At 36.8% G+C, this 22,991-nt stretch overlaps 1 protein-coding gene across 1 annotated transcript in view; it reads right to left on the reverse strand.

Annotated features, from left to right (window-relative positions):
* Positions 1–765: 765 nt before the first annotated feature.
* Positions 766–22,991, reverse strand: part of LOC116863252 (WD repeat and HMG-box DNA-binding protein 1-like) — a gene marked incomplete at its 5' end in the record, with an annotated part of 28,481 nt that continues 6,255 nt past the window's right edge. Inside the window, 11 exons of the mRNA XM_032850739.1 lie at positions 766–1,033; positions 1,936–2,106; positions 2,710–2,753; positions 4,872–4,928; positions 5,316–5,434; positions 5,531–5,748; positions 7,844–7,975; positions 8,635–8,749; positions 14,775–14,931; positions 16,858–16,995; positions 20,111–20,352. Of these exons, the coding sequence (XP_032706630.1) occupies positions 872–1,033; positions 1,936–2,106; positions 2,710–2,753; positions 4,872–4,928; positions 5,316–5,434; positions 5,531–5,748; positions 7,844–7,975; positions 8,635–8,749; positions 14,775–14,931; positions 16,858–16,995; positions 20,111–20,352 (1,555 nt within the window). The remainder of the gene's footprint in view (positions 1,034–1,935; positions 2,107–2,709; positions 2,754–4,871; positions 4,929–5,315; positions 5,435–5,530; positions 5,749–7,843; positions 7,976–8,634; positions 8,750–14,774; positions 14,932–16,857; positions 16,996–20,110; positions 20,353–22,991) is intronic.

Raw genomic sequence — 22,991 nt, forward strand, 5'->3', positions numbered from 1 at the left:
AGCTCTCTCTCATAAGAAAATAAATAAAAATCTTAAAAAAAAAAAAAAGAGACCTCAAGAAATGTGGTAACATATTGCACTGGCAGACAAATAGGATACAGGTAAATAGGAACTCTCATATTACAGGAGGCAAAGAAAATGATACAACATCAAACGGAGAAAAATTTGGCAATATCTATTGAAATTAGAAATGCACATTAACTTGAAGCATACAGGAATCCATCTTATAGCTATAGGTATATGTGAGAAATGACATTCATATGAAGTTATTCTTTGTGCTACTATATGTACTAGCAAAAGACCAGCACCAGTAGAGAACTGAATAAATTATGGATATCCATTCGGTGTATGTGAAAAGATTAAAGAAACTCTTTATGCAGTAATATGAGATATTCTATAAAAAATGTTAAGTGAAAAAAAGCAAGGTACAGAATAACATGTATGCTACCATTTCTGTAAAAATAAAAAAATAGATAAATCTAAGTATTTGAACATGCACAAAAAATATTGGAGAGCTATGTGAGAAATCTGTTGTAGTGACTGTGCAAGAGGGGTACTGGGTGGACAGGAAAGATGTTTACTCTTTATCACACTTTTTTTGGGTAACTTTTCACTGTTTCTCCCATGTAACTATCTATTTTAAGATTAAAAAAATTATAAAATATGTACAATTTAAAACACATATAATTTATCAGGGTGTATCTTATTAAGTAACATAAATAGACATTAATCAATATTTATGGCTTCCTTTCCTTAAAGTTTTGTGTTCAGAATGTCCACTACCAGTGTCAATGTATTACTTGTAATAATGAACAAGAGAGTTGAGTAATTTTGTATTGTTTCTGTATGCCTTTTATTGGGATATTATATCTTAAGAATAATAAATTTGTTTATGTACGGACCTTTGATTTTCAGTGTTTTGAGGAGACATAGCTGGTGTTTCAGATGATGACTGTTTAGGATGTTCTTCTTTTACATCCTCAGTCTTATCAGTTTGGGAAGTTCTTTTCTGGAAATAGGATGCTGCAGATGCCTGTAAAAACAAACATAATGAATACTGTAACAAAATCTAGTAAGATTTCATATACTACAATCAACTTTTTAAAAGTGTGGGAAAATATATGTAGAATTCTTAAACCAACATGTGAAGAAGCCCCTTGAGGTTCTCAGCTGAACATAAACATGACTACAGACACAAAATCCCCTAAAACTACAAATTCCGTATTTTCTAAGTGCTGAATTTTATTATATGAAATGGGAAAGAAAAAAGATCTATTGTACTAATGACAAATCTGGGATGAAATACAAAATCTGGGCTGAAACCAGAAGGCAAAATCAGAATACAGAACAAGACTGGGGGGCGCCTGGGTGGCTCAGCTGTTAAGCGTCTGCCTTCAGCTCAGGTCATGATTCCAGGGTCCTGGGACCGAGCCCCACATCCGGCTCCCTGCTCAGCGGTAAGCTTGCTTCTCCCTCTCCACTCCCCCTGCTTGTATTCCCTCTCTTGCTGTCTCTCTCTCTCTGTCAAATAAATAAATAGAATCTTCAAAAAAAGAAAAAAAAAAAAAAAAAAAAAAAAGATTGGGGCCAGCTATACAGCATCATCTCTAAACAAAGATATGCATCAGAATCATCTGGAAAATTTTTTTTAAAGACCAGACAGATGCCTGAGTCCCTGGGCCCTGAATGTATATGTATATGTATGTATATATGTATGTATGTAATATATATATATGTATGTAATATATATATATATATTTTTTTTTCTTTCCCTCCCAAAAAGTAATTCTGAAGCAAAATCAGATTGGAGAACCACTGCCCTTGCTAGACAATCAATCATAAACAACCGGAGCCTCCTGTCCCATACCTGAGAGAGTGAACAAAACAAACAGAATATGTGCTACTTATTGTTAATGTGGGTAGTTGAAATTGTACCTGCTTAGACTTTGGCTTTGGAACTAGAGGCTTTATAACTGGAGACTTTTCATTATTTGTAGCTCGATTAAGTGTAGTAGATTTCTTGGATGATTTGTTCATATTATCTAAAATATTACTTGAACGTGCTGAATTTACTGAAGTGGATGGTTCTTTGGAATTGGCGGATACCTAAAGAACAAACTATTAGCATTTTATATTTAAAGAAGAAAAAAAATCCCAAGAGACTAATTTTTCCTTAAAATATGTCAGGTCTATATTGTGGTCTCACATTTGGAATTGAATACATTTTATACAATACAAATTAAGACTGATACACGTATTAAATATACCACATCCCCAAGGAAAAGAGGGAATAATCTTTCAAAACTATCAGTACTTAGGGGCACCTGGGTGGCTCAGTTGGTTAAACAATTGCCTTCGGCTCAGGTCACAATCCCGGAGTCCCGGGATCAAGTCCCACATCAGGCTCCCAGCTCTATGGGGTCTGCTTCTCCCTCTGACCTTCTCCCCTCTCGTGCTCTCTCTGACTCTCTCTCTCTCTCAAGTAAATAAATAAAATCTTAAAAAAAACAAATCAGTATTTAGAAGGTAAGTAGAACATATAACTCTTAGACCAAGTGTGAACTAGTGCTGCTTTCATCTGTTTTCACGAAGATCTGCTTTAGTCTTTAATGTCTCCAAGTCTGGAGAGTGTCATCTGGTGGTCTGGAAATATTTCTTTGTATAAAAATGTACTGAAATACATTTTAAATATCACTGGAAAGAGTTTACCTTGAAGGGGTTTACTCGTCCTTGGTTGCTACAGGTAACTGCACCTTTTGTAAGAAAGAAACCCTCACTTAATGTGGCAAAACATGGAAGACTTCTGACTTCTCTAACAATAGATGGAATATTTTAATCTGTATCATACAAAAACAAATGTACTTTGCAGCTTTAAAACTATTAACAACTATATATGACCTCCTACCTCTTTCCAAGCTAAAATACAAGCTAGTAAATGGGAACTACCCCAACTTGTTACTATGAAATATAACAACCCAATATTCATACAGATCAATCCTTTTCTCCTATTACCATGGAAGAACGGTGACTCATTTTAGCTAAGTTAACAATTCCTCTACTTGTGCCCTAGATCCCAATCCCTCCTGCTTTGTCAGGAAACTTGCCCTATCAGTGCCTACACCATCTTTGGATGTATACTACTTTTTCCTCTTTATTGGCTACTCAAGTTTCCTAACTTAAACAAACAAAAACAAGCCCTCCCAACCCCATAGAGCCAAATTCAAGAGCTGTCAACAAAGCTATTCCCAGTTCCTCAAGGTTCATACATTCCCACATCCAAAATATAATGGCTTCCAGCCCTACTATCCTATAGAATCTGCTCTTGCTAAGGACCCAATAAAGTCCGTCTGGCCAAATATGGTGGGTAGTTTTCAGTCATCATCATTTTGACCCACTCAACAGCATTCTACATAGCTGAGTGTTCCTTTCTTTTTGATCCTGTCTCCTACCCTTGAGTTCTGAGATTCCATGTTCCTATCTCCTTCCTCTCTTACCTCATTTTCTTTTGATGGTTCCTCCTCCGCCCAATGTTTAAATGCTGGGGATTCTCCACCCCCTAAGCTCACTTTTCCTCTCACTTTATATCCTCCTCCAATGCTCAATCACCCATGCCCGTGATTTAAACTGCTATTGTTATGCCAACAATTTTCACTTTATATCTCGCTCTCAGACTACTTTCCTGAGTTCCTAGCCCAAACATCCAATAGTAGTTCATCTTCCTCCTATCTAAACCTGAGTTTCCCTAGTGTTTTCTAACCCAGTAAATGGTACCATCATTCATTCAAATATTCAAGCTGGGAAACTGAGTCATTCTTATACCCTGAACTTTCATACTCTCTACATTTTCTTCAGAAACACTTTATCAATTCTTCTCATTCTTTCTCCCATTCGTCACCACCACCCAAGTCTAAGACACTATTCAATGTCACTTGGGCTGTCTCCTTATGTGCATTCCTCCTCTGCCAGTGTGCACGCTCTGCCTCTGCTTTAAATCTACAACAGCCTCCCAGTGACCTCAGAATCAATATCAAAATCCTTACTGTGGCCTCCATGGATCTGCGTGATTTAGCTCCCGCCCTTCCCTCCAAAACCACTCGGTGTCACTTTTCTCTGACTCTGTGCTCTTCGCACTACTCTTACAGTCTTCGCAAATGCTATTCCTTAAGTCACACACCTTTCCCTTGCTTCTGCTCTCACCCACGTCAGCCTAGCTGATTCTTATTCATCTCTGCTTTAAACATTCCATGAGGCCTCCCTTGGGGTCCTGACAAAGCCCTTACCTCTGACTAGAATACAGCATACTGTTATATGCTCTTATAATACTCTGTACATGTGTTTCCAGGTAATTTTTTAAAATCAAAGGACTAGGGGCGCCTGGGTGGCTCAGTTGGTTAAGCGGCTGACTTCAGCTCAGGTCATGATCCCAAGGTTCTGGGATCGAGTCCCGCATCGGGTTCCCTGCTCAGCGGAGAGCCTGTTTCTCCCTCTCCCTCTGCCTGCCTCTCTGCCTACTTGTGTTCTACCTATCTGTCAATTAAATAAATAAAATCTTAAAAAAAAAAAAATCAAAGGACTATATACACATGATTTAAAAATTCAGTTGATACTATGTAAGATTTACGCAGGAATCAACCATGCATGTCTGCCCGACTTCTATATGTCCCACCTAGTCAAATACCTGACACACAATAGGCATTTAATAAATATTTGTAAAATTAGCAGTTTCACAAACAATATTTCTGATAAAAACAAACCAAGGGCAGAAGAGTGGAGGTGGGGGTGGGCAAAAGGGGTGTATTTGAATAGATATATCACTTTAAAGACTACTCGCACAATTTTCTTGATATTACAGAATCAGACATATTTCTTACCTGACTTAATAGCTGGCACATCAGCAGAATTTGCACTTTTGGAAAATGGATTCAGTCCTATAAAATTTAAAACAATACAATGTAAATGGGGAGATAAAGTTACTCTCTATAATCAACAATCAGCATAGATATATTAACAAAGCACCGGTATTCAATTTTCCTCAGCTAAGTAAAATGGGGAAAGCCACATAAATGACATTTCTCATCCTTAAATTGCCTTAAAAATGTATCTTATGGGGCACCAGGGTGGCTCAGTTGGTTAAGCATCCAACTCCTGATTTCAGCTTAAGTCATAATCTCCAGATTGTGAGATTGAGACCCATCTGGCTCCTCGCTTGGCGGGCAGTCTGCTTCTCTCCCTACCTCTCCCTCTGTCCCTCCCCCAACTCACACACATACTCTCTCTCTAAAATAAATAAATGAATCTTTAAAAAAAAATCTTGCCATGGTTATGTAATTCTGGTTCTTCTTCTTTATCATCAGATTCTCTGGTGTCCTCTGCATCTTCTTCAACTTGGTTTCTAAGCCTTGGCTGGCTCCAGTCTGTAGCAGTATTACTATAACTAAAAGACAATATATTATTCAATAAAGAGCTATACAAAGACCAATTTAATATTCAGAATGGTAAAGAAGAATTTAAGCAACTGATTATTTCTTACCCAGCATTCAGCTCTTTTCTGAAATCTTCCTCTTCCTCTTCTTCTACCTGGGTTGCTGCCAATTCAGCTGCCTTCTCTACAGCCAGTTCACTAAGTCTTTGGGCCAATATTAATCTCCGGGAACGAGAAGCATATTTAATGGCTAAATTCACAGCATTTTGAGTCATTAAATCAGCTAGTTCCACACAACGGAATTCCCGATCCAGTTTACAAGAAAGCTAACCCAGAATGGAAAAAAAATAAAGCCATGTCAAGAGAAACTTTTTATTTTTAAAATTTTTAAATTTATTATTATGTTCAATTAGCCAGCATATAGTACATCATTAGTTTTTGATATAGCGCTCAACGATTCATTAGTTGCATATAACACCCAAGAGAAACGTTTTAAAAATAAGAGAATGATACTAGTAGTAAAACTGAGAAATCAGTTTTCTAGATAATGCATCTCACTGATTCTAAGAACCATATTTTTATACATTTTAACATCTCTGAAAGTGGGAGCATCTCACAACTGATGGTGGGTCAGAGTTTAACTTGTAACATTTTTGGGGGGGCTTAAATAATGATGCATTTTACAATCAATAGTAGCTTAGATTCAATCAAATAAGGCTTAGGATTTCAGGCTATTAATTGCAAGGGAAGTAAAGATACTCCTTTACAATTCAAATGTGGTTTTCTTAAACTTGTTTCACTGCCCACCCACCCTCACCCCACCCTCGCCAAATAAGGCAGCAAGTTCAAAGAAGGAATAGATAGTAAATGATTTATTTGTTATTCCTTTGCCCAGAATTGGTACACAAATACTAGTAAGTGAGTTTGGGTGGGGAGAAGTAGATTTAGCCATTCATTTTTAAGTGTGATTGTCTAAGATCTCCAACTACCAGAAATATTTACACAACTTCTAATTAACAACTCCCTTTTTCTTGCTCTATTTTTTTATATGTAACAATACAAAAAAAAAGGGCATTCATTTAACATCTTAGAAAACACTTGACTACTTTTCTTTTGGTATGAATTTTTACAACTCAAAGTGAGGCAACTCAAGTACAATGTAAGGAAAATTCGTACTTCACAGACTACTAAGGGTTTCCTAATTCATAGGGTAGAAGGATTATTTTGTTACTTAGACATCCCACATCTCATGCCTCAGCACAGAAGGTTTAGACAATCACCTGCATGTCCTTTTCAAGGTTTCTACTATCACTCATCTATAAATAGTACTTCTTAATCAGGGTAGTACTCTGCCTCAGGGGACATTTGGAAATGAAAAGTAGTAGGATTCTCATAGTAAGGAGGCTGAAGTTCCAGCATTTGCCAGGGGGACAGGAATGCTAAAGAACTGACCAGTCCTTAAGCTACTGATACTCTGTTCAGAAACACTGTTCCAGAGGAAATGCTCCTCCAATGCTACATGGTAAATAACCAAACGGATATTCTTACGTGTGCTGTGGGAAATAAGAATGTTACTAGTTCCTACACCACAAATGACATTTTTATAAAAGGAACAAAACTTACTCTACAAATAGCTAATTAAATTTCTTCAGTACTGGGGGGCACTCGGTTAAGTGACTCAGCTCGGGTCCCGATCAGAGTCCCAGGATCAAGTCTCACATTGGGCTCCCTGCTCAGCAGGGAGTCTGCTTCTCCCTCTGAACCTCCCCCCCCACCGTCACACTCTCTCAAATAAATAAATAAATAAATAAATAAATAAAATCTTTTGAAAAAATTTTCTTTAATACTGTACTCAAGACAGTGTCACATAGTGGTGACAACAGTGAATACTACCTTTTCCCAACAACATGATGGCTCTAGAGAGTATAAGGCTAAGTGAAATTAGTCAGAGAAAGATAAATACCATATGATTTCACTCATATGTATAATTTAAGAAATAAAACAAACACAGAAAAAAGGACAAATAAAAAAACTAGACTCTTAACTATAGAGAACTGGTGGTTACCATAGGAGACATCAGTAGGGAGATGGGTGAAATAGGAGGAGGTTAAAAGTACACATATCTGCCCATGATCTTAGTTACAAGGTAAGGTCTAAAATATTTTACTTATTTACTTTTTAAAATATTTTAACTACAACATCAACTGGGAAGCAATTGAGTAATGTACGGAATTGTTGAATCACTGTATTGTACATCTGAAATTAACATAACAATGTAAATTTAGACTAGAATTAAAATTTTAAAAATGAAAAAAAAAGTTTCTGAGGTTGTGGAACTTGGTGCTAATTCACATACTTTTAAGAAATCCAATCTATAGAAAAGTGCAACTTTAATTTTTCCAGCATATTTATTATACTCACCGCAAGCATTTTCATTAAAAGCTCCTGTTGTTCTTTTATTGCTTGATTTTTAGTGCTTTCTTCATACTCATAACCATTTTTAGCTAAATAATCAAGGTAATTGTGAAACATGATGGAACGCCAAAATTGTTCCTATAAAAGTGAAAAAAACAGCTTAGAGAAAACTACCAGCTAATACCAGGCAAGTATTAAATATTTATCTTAAGATAACGGATTCTGAATTAAAATAATTTTTGAAATACTTTTTCTATAGTTTATTTTGTAATTCAAATTTTAACATGATACCAAACCTTAACTTCATCTTCTGTACTTAAAAAAAAAAAAAAGAAATATAACATTTTAAACAGTACCTTAGCTATCATTAATGCTCAGAGAAGGTGGTATGCTACTTTTTAAGAGGCTGGTTTACTTCCTATTTAGAGTAACTAATTACAAGATTTCAAATGACTTTTGATGGTACAGGGCTATGCCTAGAGTGAAGCAAGCCTGGTCTAAGACGCAATATTTATGGAGGTCCCCCCTCTCAGGCACTCACCCAACTCTGAGAGTGAGTGAGAGCCCTTACCCTGATGTTCATACCCATTTACCTCACAGACAAAATCCCTGGAAGCAGAGATGGCAATCAGGTACCCTTGTGATCATAAGCAGTCATCCTCCCACCCTACTACCACTATTTATTTAATCATAAAGTAATGAGTATTCAACACTGTTTATCAGGGAAATTTTTAAATGTCTACATCACAGGCAATGTATTATCAAATTCAGAGTGTCAAGGTAAGATTTCCACATACCTCCATTTGTCCTTTCTCTGTTGCAATCTGACAATAAGGAAGCTTAAAGGATAGTATAGCTACAGCAGGTCGTGGAAGGGTGGGAGGAAACCGAGAACCTTTGCAAGGAATGCACCTGTCAATAAAAAAAAAAAAAAAAAAAAAAGTCTCACTACAAAAATTCCTTCCCAAATCATAAAAACTGTTAAAATATAAAATTTCCAAAATTCAATAACTTGGAATAATATTATTCCAATAGCTAGATTAATAATATACAACAAATTACTCTTTTTTTTTTAACTTCACACCTGATTGGGGTTTTTTTTTTTTTTTAAAGATTTTGTTTATTTATTTGGGAGAGAGAGAGAGATCACAAGTAGGCAGAGAGTCATGTAGAGAGAGGGGGAAGCAGGCTCCCCGCCGAGCAGAGAGCCCCATGTGGGGCTCGATCCCAGGACCCTGAGATCATGACCTGTGCCAAAGGCAGAGGCCTAACCCACTGAGCCACCCAGGTGCCCCACATACCTGATTAGGTTTAAAAACTATCCCTCCCCATGCATTTTAAGAATTTCAACAACCCCTCCTCATATCAGTTTTTCCTTCGGAAACTGTCCACTTTTAAAATATGGCAGCTCGGGGCACCTGGGTGGCTCAGTGGGTTAAGCTTCTGCCTTCAGCTCAGGTCATGATCTCAGTGTCCTGGGATCGAGCCCCACTTCTGGGCTCTCTGCTCAGTGGGGAGCCTGCTTCCCTCTCTCTCTGCCTCCCTCTCTGCCTACTTGTGATCTCTCTCAGTGTCAAATAAATAAATAAAATATTAAAAACAAATAAAATACGGCAGCTATGCCATAATAGTTGTCAAGGGATCCATGTTATAAAACAGATGACCCAAGATGAAATACTGATGAAGCATTTCCTTTTATTTACCAGTTTGGGAATACTTGGTACTGCTGGTAGAAAGTGTCAAATAAGAGAAAAAGATGGTGATATGTCCAATAGAGATATGTCCAATAGAGATAAGTATCTACTACTAAATATTGGTAAAACTGAAGCAGAAAATCCAGTATATACCTGGTTATAATATATACCTGCTCTGCTAAATCAATGGTTGCCTTATGTGATAATAAATAGCTCAGTGGCGAGAGCTTTGTCTAAACCTTTTCTGATTATGATATGGAAGTATTTAAAGATGCCCATCAGTATGAACAGTAATGCAATTCATTAATTAAAAAGCATTCATTAATCACAGAGTGACATATGCATGTAGAATACCCTTTCAACTTATGTACTCCAAATTATTTATAAGAAAACCACTGGAAAACCATGCTCACACATGAAGTACCTTGGGTGAATTTTCTAATTTCTCTAGTCATTTAAAAATACAGTACAATGTTCAATGCCTATTAATAACCACACATTTAATTTATAGTACAGCCTTTTAGTCATGGCTTAAAGTCATGACTTTCTTAAAGGGAAATACTAAGTAGAAATCAGATCCTCAGGTGTAAATTTTTTTCATAAATGTCTTCTAATATTATCAAATGCCCACTAGAATAGTTAAAAATTAAATAAGTGGCAATACTCAGCAATCTTTTAAACTAGAGAGGCCCCCCTTCCTAGTAAGATTTGAATACACTTTCTTCTTTTTGTGACCCTACAATAAAAATACAAACATGTTTTTAGCGTTCCAATACTTTTGAACACATAAGCTCATTTCTTCTTCTTCCTCTCCTTTTACGATTTCATATAAATCAGTGGTTATCACCATACCAGGTGGCAGTTTGAATACCTGAAAAAAATCTCTTGTAGCAATTCTGTCATTCACAGAAGCTAGTGGTTTATTAGTCATGCAAAATGAAAAAGCACATGTGCATTCGGAAAGGAACAAGTCTAATTATACATATATACGTATATTAACAGATAATCAGAAGGAACATTGGGAATAATCTTAATTGCCTTAACATTTATTTTTTTCTATAAGAAGACTTATACTCTCTTGTTTAAAAACATTTTATACCTCAAATACTCTATTGACTTATCACAGTAAGCAATTATCACAAAGAAAAATTAGGACTTTATTAATGGTTTTTTAAAGCTACATTTATATCAAAGCAGGGTACTAATTCACATTTCTTATACTTGGAGCTTTAAAGACTTGAAAGTAAAAAGACCTGTTCTCCATTAAATACCCCTTTCATGAAAGAAGAGGAAGAACAAACTCATTTGACTGCTAATTTGGTGGGTTTTGCCTATAATGAATGAGCCTCCAGGAAATTGCGTGGCTAAACCATCTGGAGGAGAAAATGCAAAAAATAAACTATGGTTTACCAAGAAAACAAAATTACTTCAATTCCTTTTCAAATAAATAATAAAACTTGTTCTCTTATTAAGGGAAGAGTTGAAAAAATATTAGACTAGTGAAAATTGGGGCCAATGTTCAGACTAAGCTTTCCCCAGGTAACAAGTTTTGCTTTGTGTCCTGGGTTGCACAGAGGAGACTTTGTTCACAACTTGTTTGGAGCACGTACTCAGGAGTAGATAATGATTTTAGCAGCCAACTCTTCCAGGCCTTTACGTAGTACAGCACATATAGTCAGTACTGTAACAAATGCTTGTTAAACAAAACTCAAAACAAGAATTCGTTTGCAAGCACGCTTAAAACTCTTAAGAGCTTTTAAAAGCTAAAGAGAAAAGGAAGGAAGGTTAATGTTGGTAGAGAGCAAACTGGACTGTAGCATGCAAAATCAGGAAACTCAGTTATATATTAACCAGTAGTGATTATGAAAAAAATCTTCAGTGTAAACAATAAAGATAGTTTTTGCTAAACTGAAGTGTCATTCGAATGGAGGTAGGAGTGATAGCTTCTACAGATTAGTAATTACTCATATTCATGATTAAAGGCAGGTATTTCATATGGACTCAAATGACATGTTTTTAATTCCTTTATTTATCTCCCTAGGAGTTGAACAGTTAAGTCACATACTAACTGTGTTTAACTGTTTGAGGAAATGCCAAACTGTACCGAGTTTCTATCCCACCTAGCGCTGTTTAGGGTTCCTCATGCTCAACAGCACTAATTATTGTCCATCTTTCAGATAATAACCGTCCTGGTGGGTATGAAGTGGTATCTCTGTGATTTTGATTTGCATAATGATGCTTAATAACTAATGAATACCTTTTCATGCATTATAGGCCGTGCGTGTTTTCTTTCGAGAAATGTCAATTCAAATACTCTGCCTAGTTTTTAATTGAATTACCTTTTCTTAGGTTACAAGAGTTCTTTATATATTCTGATACACATCCCTTTTAAATCTACATGGTACTCTAGTGTGCACTCGTACCTAACGTTATTACCTATTCTAATAGAAATTTAGGGTTCCAATCTTTTGCTAATATTAACAATCCTACAATGTAGGGTATCTTTTCCATGTGTCATTTCCACATGTGCTAGCAGCATATTTCCTAAACTTTAATGCACACACAAATCCCCTGAGGATCTTGTTAAAATGCAGGTTCTGATTCAGTAAGTCTGAAGTGATACCTGAGATCTGGTGTTTCTTTTCTTTGAAAGATTTTATTTATTTGAGAGAAAGTGCATGCATATGTGTGCGAGAAAGAGGGCATGAGGGGCAGGGGAACCGACATGTGGCTCCATCCCAAGACCCTGGGATCATGATCTGAGGGGAAAGCAGATGCTTAACCGAATGAGCCACCCAGGTGTCCTGAGATAGGGCATTTCTAATAAGCTCCCTGGTGATGCTGATGCTGCTGGTCCATGGATCACACTTTAAATAGCAAGTACTAGTACATCTGCAGGAAAAATCCTAAGGCAGATAAAAGAGCACATGCATTTCTAATTCTGGTAGTTCTTGACAAACTGCCTTCCATAGGGATTATAACCCATTATACTGCTATCAGCAATTATAAGCTTGATTATTTCCCCCCAGCCTCACCAACTAAGAGAGTTATCAAATTTTCAGATTCTCCTCACTTGATAAGTAAAAAGAGAGTTTTTATAAGTTTTGATTCATATTTTTCTTATTTTGATAATCAATCATCTTTTCACATATCCAAGAGCCATTTTTATTTTCTTTTCTAAGTAGTGCCTTTCTTGAAATAGTCTCTACTTACAACTTCAGTGATATGATGTTCTTCAAGTGATTTTTCTCTTGTTTGCTTAGCCAATATTCCTTTTCCTCGTTCAAAAGCACCGTCTCCCAATACCTGACCTCTAAAGGTTGGAATTTCTAAGGGGTGGATTCTAGTGACCTTTTTTGTTTCTTTCTTCTATGTGTTCTCATTTATTACTATGACTTTATTTTTTTTAAGTGTTTTATTTATTTTTGAGAGAGAGAGAACAAGTGAGTGGGGGATAGGGGGGCAGAGAGAGAAGCAGGCTCCCCATTGAGCAGGGAGCCCAATGTGGGGCTCAATCCCAGGACCCTGAGATCACGACCTGAGCCAAAGGCAGCCACTTCACTGACTGAGACACCCAGGTGCCCCTTGTTTATTACTATGACTTTAAATACCTTCTATATTCTGGTGATTCCCAAATTTATATCTTACAGTCATGTATTATAATACCTTCTTGATATCGCCACTTGGCTCTTCTGCAGGCATTTCAACAATATACCCAAGAGAGAATTTGTTTTCATCTCCCTTATTTCTATAAATGGTATGACTATCCATCTAGTTGCTTTTATTGGAGACATAGGTGTCATTATTGAGTCTTCTCTCTCACTCCCAACACCCTATCTACAGAAAATCCTACTTGTTTCTATCTCAAATCTAGTTCCCTTAATTTCTACTGCCACCACCCTAGTTCCAGCTACACTAATAGCTCTGCTGGATGACTGCAAAATCTTCCTCAATGTTTCTCAATGGAGGCACTGATAGCACTTGGGAAGGACGATCTGTAGTTCAGTAGGACCATCCTGCACATTCTAAGATGTTCAACAGCCCTGGACACAGCTCTCTAAATGCCAGGTAACCCCTGATCATTGTGATGGCTAAAAATATGACCCTATGTCTCCAAACACTCTCAGAAAGCAGGATAAATCCCCTGACTGAAAACTGGGCTCCCTAATTTCAGTCTTACCTCTGCCAATACATTTAGCACATGTATTTTTCTTTTTATAGTATAAATCAGATTACGTCATTCCCCAGATAAAACTGTAGAATGGCTTCACGATACAACTTCAAATGAAATATTAACTTCTCTATATGGTCTATAATGCAGCCTGTGTCTAACTTTTTCCGATATCAGCATGGACTTAAGCTTCCCATCAACCCCCAACTTCTTAGCCATTTTTGCATTCTTTCAATTCTTTAAACACACCTAGCTCTTTCTGACTTGAGGACTTTTATACATGCTGTCTATTCTGCATGGATCATTTTTCACTCCACTTTTGCCTCACAGACTCCTTGGCCTTGGGTCTCATTTTAATTCTATCTCTATTAAGAGTCCTATGTGATTATGCTACCTAGAATGTGCCCTTCTATTATGCTCCATCATGGGTCTGCTCAGATTAATTTGTGGCATTTATCCCAAGTAGTAATTAATATTTACTTATTTCTGTTATCTGTCTCCCCAGTCTATAAGCTCCATGAAAGCAAAGACCTCTTTGATCACCAAGTACCGACATAATGTTACTGCCAGTTGCTTAGACCAAGAAGATATCAAGTGTCAAAAAAAGAAGAAAATATTTAATATTGAATAGAGACTAAATGGATTGAGAGTTGTACACCTGCAGTCAGCTACTAAATTTTTATTAGCCCTCTCTCTGGTTACAATTACTGAGCCCTTTAAAACTCTCAAAAAGCCACTGAATTATTCAATTCTAAATCACAGTTTAAAGTAAAAGGCTGTAATAAAAGATGAAATGCCCCATTTCGCTCTCCCTTCCCGGTCTGGCTGAAATAATACTGAAGACTCACCAATAAATTTAATTTCTATTTTGTTCAGTAAGTTCTAAGTCAAGCAATCAGTTGAAAACTTCAAAATGAATATAAACAAGTTTCTAAGTTAGTAAATATGGAAAGCAAAAATATGAACTAACCTGAAGGACAAAAAAATTTGTAAATACCTTTAAAGTGTATAAAACAAAAAATTTCACAGTACTTTTTAGAAAGAAACAACCAAGCACTTTCTAATAGCCTACCTGAGTTGCTGGGGATTTTCATGGATACCAACCACCCAGTAGTGATCAGATTTTCCTTTGCAGTGTTCTCTTGTGTTACATACTGGAGTCCATGTGTTACCAAGCCCTCTGTTAAACATTCTAACAATACCTTCTGAATCCACATAACAGGGAGTACCTACACAGCAATTGAAAAAGGAATCACTTGGAGAAATAGCTACATATTTGTGAAATAAATCCAATTTCAAAAATATATGCCAATGATTCAAATGTCAGTTCAAAAGCAAAAAGGTGAATACTTAAAGATCATTTCCCACAAAACTTCATTAACCACACAGAGTAAGACCTAACTGAATAAAAGAAAAAAAAAATGCATGACTAAAATTTACCCAAGGGAAAGGCTGATAGTTTCAGTGAGAACTATGCCACCTACTGGAATATAGCAGTATTTTTAAAAGCCAATTTCAGTTAAAAAAAAAAAAAAAAAAAAGGTTAAATCTGAATGTGAAGTTTCACTAGTTAAGAGAGACTTGGAAAAATGACCGGAACCTGACGCACAGTGATGATCTAGAGAAATTTGTCTTTAGTACTCTTCTTCTTCTAGCTTTCTTGGCCTTGTCACTGTTGTATTCCTCAACTCCTACCTAAGCAATTCTTAACCTGAAAACAAGTCAGCATCTCTGTTTCCCACTTACTCTGTTCTCATGTCAGGAAGTACATAATAGCATATTTGCTAATTACCCCTTTCATTATCTGTGACTTCATACACCTCTCACACTGCAAACAGCATGTTCCTCAAGTCTAGATCTAACTGGTAACTGGGGGAAAAAATAAAGCTATATGAATGGAAGTTATTAATGGTCACATTAGAACATAAATAACCAATAAGGGGCACCTGGGTGGCTCAGTGGGTTAAAGCCTCTGCCTTCGGCTCAGGTCATGTTCCCAGCTTCCTGGGATCCAGCCCTGCATCGGGCTCTCTGCTCAGCAGGGAACCTGCTTCCCCCACCTCTCTGCCTACTTGTGATCTCTGTCAAATAAATAAATAAAATCTTAAAAAAAAAACAAAACAATCAAATCCCACTAGAAAACATCTAGAAATGGTTGATTTTTTTAAAGACAAACTGGAGTTTCCAAAGATATAAGTGAAAGACATGAATCTCCAATGGAAATATCTGAGTTAGAGAACAGGTACATTAAACAGGTACCTTAAAATAAGGTACTTCAAATCATCATCAGTCATAAGCCATTATTAAATGAGTCTACAAATGTAACTTTTAATTTCTTAGTGCCAGATGAGGAAAGGGGGAAAAGAGGCACCTAGGTGGCTCAGTGGGTTAAGCCTCTGCCTTCAGCTTAGGTCATGATTCCAGGGTCCTGGGATCGAGCCCTGCATCAGGCTTTCTGCTCAGCAGGGAGACTTCTTCCCTCTCACTTTCTGCCTGCCTCTCTGCCTACTTGTGATCTTTCTCTCTCTCCCTCTGTCAAATAAATGAATAATAAAATCTTAAAAAAAAAAAACTGCTAAAAAAAAAGGAAAGGGGAAAAAGTGAGGCTAATTTGAATAATATATTTTATTAAACCCAATATATCCAAAATATTACCATTTTAACATGTAATCAATATAAAAGAATTACTGAGATTCTTCTTTTTTTGTACTAAACTTTCAAAGTTCGGAGTATTTTATTCTTACCGCCATCTCAATCTGGATTAGCCACATTTCAAGTGCTCAATAGCCACACGTGGCTACCGCAGAAGACAGTGCAGCTACTGAAATTTCCTATTTTTTTTTGCATAGAATCTCCTGGAAAAGCCACAACTTTACCACTGACTTGTATCTCCTTGTTATCTATAACAAACTTTTAGAGAAATGTATTTCTCTCTTTGTATGTTTTCTAAACAGAATTCACGTGAACATCATATCTTATACATAAAAGAATGGCTATCTTGCCTAACAATTCCAGTTTCCCTACTGCCAACATAGTAAAGAAGTTTACACATATAATACAGATAATTCACCTTAAGAAAATAATTAGGAATAAAACAATGGAACAATTTCTACTTGAAAAAATGTCTTTAATATAAATAAGTTAATTTATCTTGCCTTCAGCTGAAAATCCAACCCACACTAGGTAGGATTTCCTCGTAAGAGGAAGAGGATCACCATGTAAAATTTGTTTTTTCTTTTTCCCCAGCTCTAGCAGTTGAACTCCAAGGCACTGATCACCATCAAATCCTGCACCTAGTGAGAATATATAAATAGAAATCAGGTATCAAAGGCTATTTAGCTATAATGCAGTCTAGAGTACCTTCTGTGATTTTGTGAACTGATTTTGTGATAAACTCTATATTAACTAGCACTACTCTTTATGGATAAACCCCCTGACTGAGGTACCATTCCCGTATTAAAGCAGAATACTATGTTATAGGGACTATTTATACAAAGTGGTATTAAGCGGTAATTCATTCACCCAAGAAATATTTACAAAGAGCTTACTATGTGCAAGGTACTAAGGCTACAATAGTAAAGAAGACATATCCTCAGGAAATTTATATTCAGGTAGGAGAAGACTAATTTTGGGGGAAAAATGTTAAGTGTTAACAGAGAATTAAAATAATAATGTGATACAGAGTGTCAGACTGAGTGATTACTTTAGACTGGACAGTCAGAGGTGGCCTGTGTGAGAAAGTAAAATTTAGCTGAGATATAATTTGCAAGTTAGTTGGGGGAAAGAGCTGTAATATAGTAAACAGAAGGAACAGCTAATGAAAAGATCCTAAGATGGGAACAAGCTTGGTAAATTTGAAGAACACAAAGCAGCTAGTATGGCTAGAATGAATGATAAGAAAAAATGGCAAGAGATGAGGTTGAAGAGGCAGGCAAAGGTCAGATCATGTAGGACCTTGCTAGCTGTGAATAAAGGTTTGATTTTTATTCTAAAGCAATGGGAAGTCATCAGAGGAATTTGAGCAGAAGAGGGACATGTTCTGATTTATGTTTTTAAAAGATCACTCAGGTTGTTATATGGAGAATGGACTATGGAAGGCAAGGGTTGAAGCTAACAAGCCAGTTACAGGGCCACTAGTCCAGGAGAAGAGGGGTTTTAGTGGAGGAGATGAAAAGACAGTTTGGAATGTTTTACTCTATAGAAATGACATGGTGATATGACTTCACTGATAGGGTTGATGTGGGGGCGGTGTGGGAAAGAGAAGAATTCATGATTCATTTCTGACTTGACTGGCTGGGTTAAGAGTATGCCATTTACTCAGATGGGGAAAACTAAGTAAAAGGCATGGCGGAAGGTAAAAAACAAAAATGCAAAAGTTTTATTATGACCAAATTTGAAATGAGTATCAAAATTGTACAAAGAGATTGCAAGCGGCCACTGGATATATAAGTCTGTAGATACAAGGAGAGGGTAGGGCTGGTGATACTAATTTATAGGTCATGGACACACAGATCTATATAAAGCCACAGGCCCTGGGGTACCTGGATGGCTCAGCTGGTGGAGTGTCTGCCTTTGGCTCAGGTGGTCCTGGGATTGAGCCCCACTTTGGGCTCCCTGCTCAGTGGGGAGCCTGCTACTCCCTCTCCCTCTGTCTACCACTCTGCCTACTTGTGTTCTCTCTCTTAAATGAATAAATAAAATCTTAAAAAATAAAATAATAAAGCCACAGGCCTTAACTAGATATCCCAGGGTAGTTTCTCAGGCTGTACTTTTGAGCTATGAGTCAAGAAATCAATTTAAAGTTGCAAATAGTATTTAAAGAAAATTGAAATCGGGGCGCCTGCATGGCTAAGTTGGTTAAGCATCTGCCTTTGGCTCAGGTCATGATCCCATGGTCCTGGGATCTAGCTCCACATTGGGCTTCTTGCTCAGTGGGGAGCCTGCTTCTCTCCCTCTGCCTGCTGCTCCCACTGCTTGTGCTCTTTCTCTCTGTCAAATAAATAAGATCTTTAAAGAAAACTGAAATCAAGTAGTAAATACCGTCCATGAGACTTTTATTTCAGTTACATTTACAGATATGTACAAAATAGCAATGTAGAACGTAGTTCTTATTAGGGCTAAGAGTCAAAAGACTGAAAGTTCCTCATCTAGAGAGGGTACTAGAGAAGCGGGGCTGTGATAGAGTCCTGGAGCACTCCAGCCAAGAGGCTGGCATAGGAGGTAAAGCCAGAAGAATAGCCAAAAGAGTTATCAGTAAAAAAACATCCAGAGTGATGTTACAGAATCTAAGAAAGGAAAGTGCTGGGTAGGGGATGGGTAAAATAGGTGGTGGGGTTTAAGGAATGCACCTGTTGTGATGAGCACTGGTGATGTATGGAATTGCTAAATCACTATATTGTACACCTGGAACTAATATAACACTGTATTTTAACTAAGTTGGAATCAAAATTTAAAAAGAGAGAGAAAGATGGAACTAGAGTATACTGTGCTAAGCAAAATAAGGCAGTCAGAGAAAGACAAATATCACATGATTTCACTCATATGTGGAATTTAAGAAACCCAACAGATAAAGATAGGGGAAGGGAAGGAAAAATAAAATAAGATAAAAATAGAGAGGAAGAAAAAGCACAAGAGACTCAATAGTTAAGAGAACAAACTGAGGGTTGAGAGAGGGGAGGTGGGCAGGGGGATGGGTTAAATGCATGATGGGTATTAAAGAGGGCATGTGCTGGGATGAGTACTGGGTGTTATATGTAAATGATGAATCACTAAATTCTATTCCTGAAACCAATACTACACTATTTATGTTAACTTGAATTTAAATAATATTTTTAAAAAATACAAAAAGGGTTTCTAATGGAATTATCAAAAAAAAAATAAGCATAAAAAGATTAGCAGTAATCTTCCTTCTTTTCGTAAGTAAGCTCTAGGCCCAACATAGGGCTTGAACTCATGGCCCTGAGATGAAGGTTGCCTGCCCCCTATCAATAATCTTGATAAAATCAGTCTTGACACCTAGTGATGGGTACTAAAGACAGAATATGAAGTGAAGGAAGCAGCAATTTTTAAGTCATATTCAAACTGTCTTGGTCCTGTACACTAGAAGTTAGTTTATTTTTTGAGGCATTTAAACTCTGAAAAATCTTACAAGATTTAAACATGGAAGTAACTAAACATGGAATTCTTTCTACAATAGTTTTCCTACAAATAAAATATTTTCCTTTTCATCACTATTAGTGAATACAACAAAATTCTGTAAATTTGAAGACTATACTGATTCAAATACAAAATGAATGCAAAAGCAGGTATATAACCCAAAACCAAATAAGAGAAAGAGAAAAATTCTCAAGTAATTTTGATTTTATTTCAGGTCTCGGTAAAATTATAAAAGACTAGGAAAAAACCTACCTCTATGATAAACAATGAAAAGCTGTTCTCCATGTCCTGCCATTGATACTATAGGGCCAGGAAGACTGAAGATCTCTTTCTGAACACCTCCAATAGTGAACAGTCGAAGGAGCATGGCACTGGTGGCAGCAGCTGCCCATCCCAGACCAAGACATATAGCTTCAATATCTTCATTCTGAGGCATGTCTACTAACCACTCTTTGCTTGAATCCCAAGAACTGAAGTGCAGACAGTGAAGCTTGCTAAAAATTAAAACAAGACAGAAACAAACTTTCATATTTGATATTTTATATCTATAAAACTAATCATGATACCCCAGTGACAAAACCAAATAGCTAATCTTTCTATTAAACATAAATAGCCCAAAAATAGCTTTGAAAAAGTAATTATGAAATATCCTTAAAATGGACTATATTAAAGCCATTTAACAGTCATGTTAATAGGAAAGTGCTCATAACTTAATGTTAAATGAAAACAGGCAGACTAAAATCTGCAGAATATGACCTTAGGTTGCAAATATACAGAAAAAGATGACTAAATTTTTAAAAAGAGATGAAGCATCAAAATGTTAAAGAGTTCTTTCACTGCCAAAAAAATTTAATCCAGGAAAACAAAAGAAAAAAGGAAAAACAATCACACAATCCCACCAGCAAGATCACCAATCACTGCAAACAATTTGATGTTTCCAGATTTTTTCTTTGCATACATACAGACACCTAAGTTATTAAAGTTATTAAAGTTAAGTTTGGGAATGCAGATACTATAGTATTTGGAAACAGAGGTAGTACTGATTTTCTGAAGAGTAATTTAAAATTCTATTTTTTTTTTAAATTTATTTATATGAGAGAGAAAGAGAGAGCAAGTGCATGAGTGGGGGTAAGTGGCAAAAGGAGAAGATGAAGCAGACTCCCTGCTCAGCAGAAAGCCTGATGCGGGGCTCAAACCCAGGACCCTGGGATCATGACCTGAGCCAAAGGCAGACACTTAACCAACTGAGCCACCCAGGCACCTCTAAATTCAATTTTAAAATGAAAAGTCACATTGTATATAGCTATGAAATAACATATCCAGGAAAACAGGGAAAGATATCTGAAATCAAAATTGCACATGGAAACAAATGTTCTAATTATGTTAAGACTCTGAGTTGGAGACAGAGTCAACGGTGGTTTATTTTAGTGTACTAATTTAATTCAATAATGAAATATTGAAAAAAATAATGAAGTAGTGAGTGGATTTTACAATGTGTAAATTAGGAAACCAATTAAAATGTTAAGATATGTTTCTCAGACTTTAATACAAACTCAATCACCTGTAGATCTCATTAAAATGCAGATTCTGATTTAGGTCTGGGGTGGAGTCTGAGATTCTGCTTTCAACCAGCTTCCGAGTGACCCATGCTCCTAGTTTGTGGACACACTTAGAGCAGCAAGAAGCTAATGTATCCGATCAGGATTTTAATTTCGAATCACCTCAGAGTTGGTTAAAACCTATAATCAAGTGTATAAGCATTAAAATCAGCTGAAAAATCAGGAAAAGGCAATCTGGCTGAAATAACAGAAAGATGAATAAAAATATTTTTTCTTCTTTAAAAAAATATGGATGGATTCAGCATTCCACTGCTTTTCCATCCTAATTTTGTCTATGTATCTACTTACCAAATATCATTCTGCCCCCTCCCTTTTTAAAAAGAAGTTTCAGTTCGGGGTGCCTGGGTGGCTCAGTGGGTTAAAGCCTCTGTCTTCAGCTCAGGTCATGATCCCAGGGTCCTGGGATCAATCCCCACATCGGGCTCTCTGCTCAGCGGGGAGCCTGCTTCCTCCTCTCTCTCTCTCTGCCTGCTCTCTGCCTACTTGTGCTCTCTATCTGTCAAATAAATAAATAAAATCTTTAAAAAAATTACATAAAAAAATTAAAGAAAAAAAAAGTTTCAATTCTAATTTATAATGACAAACCCAAAAAACAGAAAAAAATCCAGGTCAGTAGTTGTCCAAGGCTGGTATTAACTGCAAAGGGATACAAGGGAATATTTTTGAGTGATAAAAAATATTTTGAGGAGCACCTGGCTGACTCAGTCGGTACAACATGTGACTCTTGGTCTTGGGGTTATGGTTTGAGCCCTACACTGCTGTAGGGATTACTTAAAAATACAGCAGCAATGTCTACAACAGCCAAACTATGGAAAGAGCCGAGCTGTCCATTGACAGATGAATGGATGAAGGAGATGTGGTATAGGGACACCTGAGTGGCTCAGTTGGTTAAGCGTCTACCATCGGCTCATATCATGATTCCACACTGGGCTCCTTGCTCAGTGGGGAGCCAGCTTCCCCTCTGCCTGTTGCTCCCCCTGCTTGTGTTCTCTTTCTCTTTCTCTATGACAAATACATAAATTAAAAAAAAAAAAATGTAGAGACACACACACACACACACACACACACACACACACACACAAGAGTATTATGCAGCCATCAAAAATGAAATCTTGCCATTTGCAATGATGAGGATGGAACCAGAGTGTATTATGCTAAGCGAAATAAGTCAATCAGAGAAAGACAATTATCATGATTTCACTGAAATGTGGAATTTAAGGGGCGCCTAGGTGGCTCAGTGGGTTAAGCCTCTGTCTTTGGCTCAGGTCATGATCTCAGGGTCCTGGGATCTAGGCTCTGATTTTCTGAGCCCAGATCAGGCTCTCTGCTCCAACAGGGAGCCTGCTTCCCCTTCTCTCTCTGCCTGCCCCTCTGCCTACTTGTGATCTCTGTCTGTCAAATAAATAGAATCTTTAAAAAAAATTATTAAAAAATGTGGAATTTAAGAAACAAAACAGAGGATCATAGGGGAAGAGAGGAAAAAATAAAACAAGGCGAAACCAAAGAGGGAGATA

The sequence above is a fragment of the Lontra canadensis genome, unplaced genomic scaffold, assembly GCF_010015895.1.
Source record: "Lontra canadensis isolate GAN:19392208 unplaced genomic scaffold, GSC_riverotter_1.0 scaffold763, whole genome shotgun sequence".
In the NCBI taxonomy this organism is placed as follows: Eukaryota; Metazoa; Chordata; class Mammalia; order Carnivora; family Mustelidae; genus Lontra; species Lontra canadensis.